The following is a 3,038-nucleotide window of genomic DNA, read 5'->3' as shown; positions in this document are numbered from 1 at the left end:
CGCGACACCAACTCGGGATCCGAATCGACGTTCGGTCTGGCGTCGCACAGGAAGGAGAGCAGGCGACGAATTTTGCACGCGCTCTTCACCTTCGCAGCCACCAGCAGTTCGAGGGACAGGGAGACGAGGGCTACGTCCGGATCTGTGGTCATGGACACGAACAGGCGCAACATTCGAGGAGTGTGCGAAAACTCGACGGGTGGCACAACCTGCAAAGGTCGGTCGAACTCGACTACGGGACTTCTGGAGCGAGCAGGATTCGGTCTTGGACGGTCCTCAGCTTTCTTGCTCTCCTTGCGCGAGTACGTCGTAGGTTGGCGCCTCGGTCGTTCAGAGGTCGTCCGTCCGGAGTCGTCCACGTCGTCGTCGCCGGCACCGCCACGTTCGACGATCTTGAGTCTGGCATCGATCATGCTCGATATAGACGAATCCGCCCTGCTGATCGGTTTCCCTTTGATGATCACGGAATCTCTCGTTTTGTCGTACGACATACCGGCGTCCGAGAAACGCCCCACGCCGTCCGGCCAGTCGAACACTTCGCCGAACGCGAGGTTCGAGTTGTCGTTGCGACTCGGCAGCAGCGTTACCCCGAAGACGCTCAGCGGGTGCGACGCGTACTCGCCCAATATAACCTTGGAGTTAGGTTCCGACCGAGATAATCTCAGCGGCAGCAAAGAAACGGCGATACTCGCACACCTGAAACGTACAGATCCCGAGAGAAAATTCACGCCCCGACTACTCGGCGCCACGTTCAAGAACAACGTCGTCGCATCCATAACGATGACGAACGAAGGATGCGATCTGCAAACGTTGAGATACGGTCACGGATTAATTCCGTGCGTCAGGACGCTAGCGCTGCAACTGTGGAAGGCTCTGACTTTCCTCGCCAAATCGGGCTTGGTGCACAACGACATCACCCCGAAGAACGTGACGTACAGCAGGGTCGACAACCGCTTCAGACTCGTTGACTTCGGTTCCGCCGAGTTCTGCGACAGAGGTGCCAAGGAGCTGGGAATCCGGATACTCGACAAGACGGGAAGCGAAGGCGTCGGTCAAGTCGCTGCCGATTCGCCTTCTTCCAAGTACGTGCCGCAAGGAACGTCGATGCACCTGATGGACGTCCGTCCTCGTTTCGGGTGCATCCGCACGGACAGGAAACTGACGTACAGGGACGCGAGTCACGTTCTCGGCGATCGAAATCGGAAGATGCTGTCCGCCAAGACCGATCTGTACGGAGCGGCAATGACGGTGGCGACCGTGCTCGCTGTGAATTCTCCCCAAGCGTTCGATCAGTTCGACTACCAGGATCTCGCTCGCGGGGAGTGTACGGAGGAACCTATCTGAAGGTGTGCGAGCACCTCGTCCGTCTTCGCGGTCCGATGACCGACGAAGAGCTGGCGTTCTGGAACGCGTACGTCAACTCGGACGACAGGTTCATCAACGCGATGAGAAGTCGGGACTCGGCACCGTCCGCGCTTGAACGTTTCGGGGACGTGTTGGGGAACAAGTTCGTCAAAGCTCTGAAAAGATGCCTGAGTCCGGTTCCGGAGTACCGTCGACTCTCCGAGCTGCACGCCGCATCCTCCGTCGTCGCCTGCAGCGGAGTATCGGACGTCGACGCGAAGCACCTGTCTCTCAAACGGGCCGGCAAAACGTCGGTGTACCTGCTCTACCGGGACGACCTTGTTATCGGAGACGTCAAGTTCGGAAACGAGAGCGAACACAAGAACGTGATCGTCGTCGAACACGTGCAATCGATGGTGGACGATCCGAAGACGTTGTCGTCCTTCGTAACGTCCGCACTCAGATTTTGCAAGTACAGGTCGAACAAAATCGAACTTCCGGTATTCAACAAAGACGAGCGGCAACGACTGGTCACGGCGTTCGGGGGCATAGCTGTGGCGTCCGACGACGGGAAGTGATTGACGATGAACGTCGAAGAGCGCGTTCCCCTCATCATGCCGAGAGGCGAGAAGGACGCCGTTGCAACGAAACGTTCGGACAATTACTTAGATTCTCGCGATCAGGACGTGTCGTTCGCAAAACGAGGTAGGACGGCACATCGAACGGACGTATTCGAGTCTTCGACCGACGAAGAAGAAGAAGATCGCATCCTGCATCAGTATTAGCCTAGCAACTTCGTTCTCCTTCTCGTCCTCAGTTCATCCGATTGCTTGCGATGGACGTCCTGCAGCCGCGGACGGTGATTTACCGCGACACCCCGGATGACATATCGAAGCGAGGAGCGTTCTCGGTGGACGAAAGGGGTACGTTCGGAGTGGTCAAGTCCGTGGAATCAGATATGCGCGTGGTGGAGAAGAAGACGGAAACCAACAAGACCGTCGAACGAGAGCGGCTCGTTGGCAACAAGGAAGTTCTCGTTCTTGACTACGTCAACCGGAACGACCGGATGCGTTCGCACGCTCCGCTCCTGCTGCAAGCGACCTTCGTCTACGGATACGAATGACGAACAAAGGGTGCGATCTGCACGTGTTCAGATTTAAATTTCGACTCGTGCCCTGCATCAGGACGCTGAACCTGCACCTTTTGGAGGCCGTGCAATTCTTAAGGAAAACTGGAGTGGTGCACAACGACATCACCACCAAGATTGTCACCTACAACCGGTCGGACGCCCGATTCAAGCTCGTCGATTTCGGTTCGGCCGACTTGTGCGACAGGAGACCGGAGGATTTCGGAATGCGGCTAGAAAGCAGAGACGTCGAACAATTCGGAGCGGTGGGACGCGTGCGCCCGGGAACGCCGGCTTCGATGTACGTCCAGGCTGACACCGAAATTTACACTATGGACACGAACCCACGACAGTCGGAGATCAGGAGCGTCATGAAGCTCGCATCCGTCGCCTTCATGGACGTCAGCCACGTCATGACCAACAGGCACGTGAAGACCCTGTCGTGGAGGTCGGACCTGTACTCGGCGGCGATCACGGTGGCGGCGATGCTATGCCGTCGCGGAATTCCCTCTTTCCGGCAGGTAGACTATTCCGACTTGCACGGAAAAGACTCTGCGACCAGGTCGGG

General features: G+C 57.4%; 1 protein-coding gene across 1 annotated transcript; it reads left to right on the top strand.

The window, feature by feature from the left end:
- Positions 1 to 1,528: 1,528 nt before the first annotated feature.
- On the top strand, positions 1,529 to 2,053 carry LOC117112727. The gene has a single exon (XM_033255871.1). It carries the CDS (start codon positions 1,529 to 1,531, stop codon positions 2,051 to 2,053), a length of 525 nt encoding a protein of 174 aa, XP_033111762.1.
- Positions 2,054 to 3,038: the final 985 nt, after the last annotated feature.

This window comes from Anneissia japonica, unplaced genomic scaffold (assembly GCF_011630105.1).
Source record: "Anneissia japonica isolate Jap-2015-1 unplaced genomic scaffold, ASM1163010v1 scaffold288141_len46686_cov94, whole genome shotgun sequence".
Taxonomy (NCBI): domain Eukaryota; kingdom Metazoa; phylum Echinodermata; class Crinoidea; order Comatulida; family Comatulidae; genus Anneissia; species Anneissia japonica.
The sequence above is the reverse complement of the archived record's forward strand: the minus strand, read 5'-3'. Positions and strand labels throughout refer to the sequence as shown.

Bases quoted from the DNA above. Each gene is read 5' to 3' on its own strand.
- LOC117112727 (XM_033255871.1), top strand. From the start codon at position 1,529: ATGCCTGAGTCCGGTTCCGGAGTACCGTCGACTCTCCGAGCTGCACGC.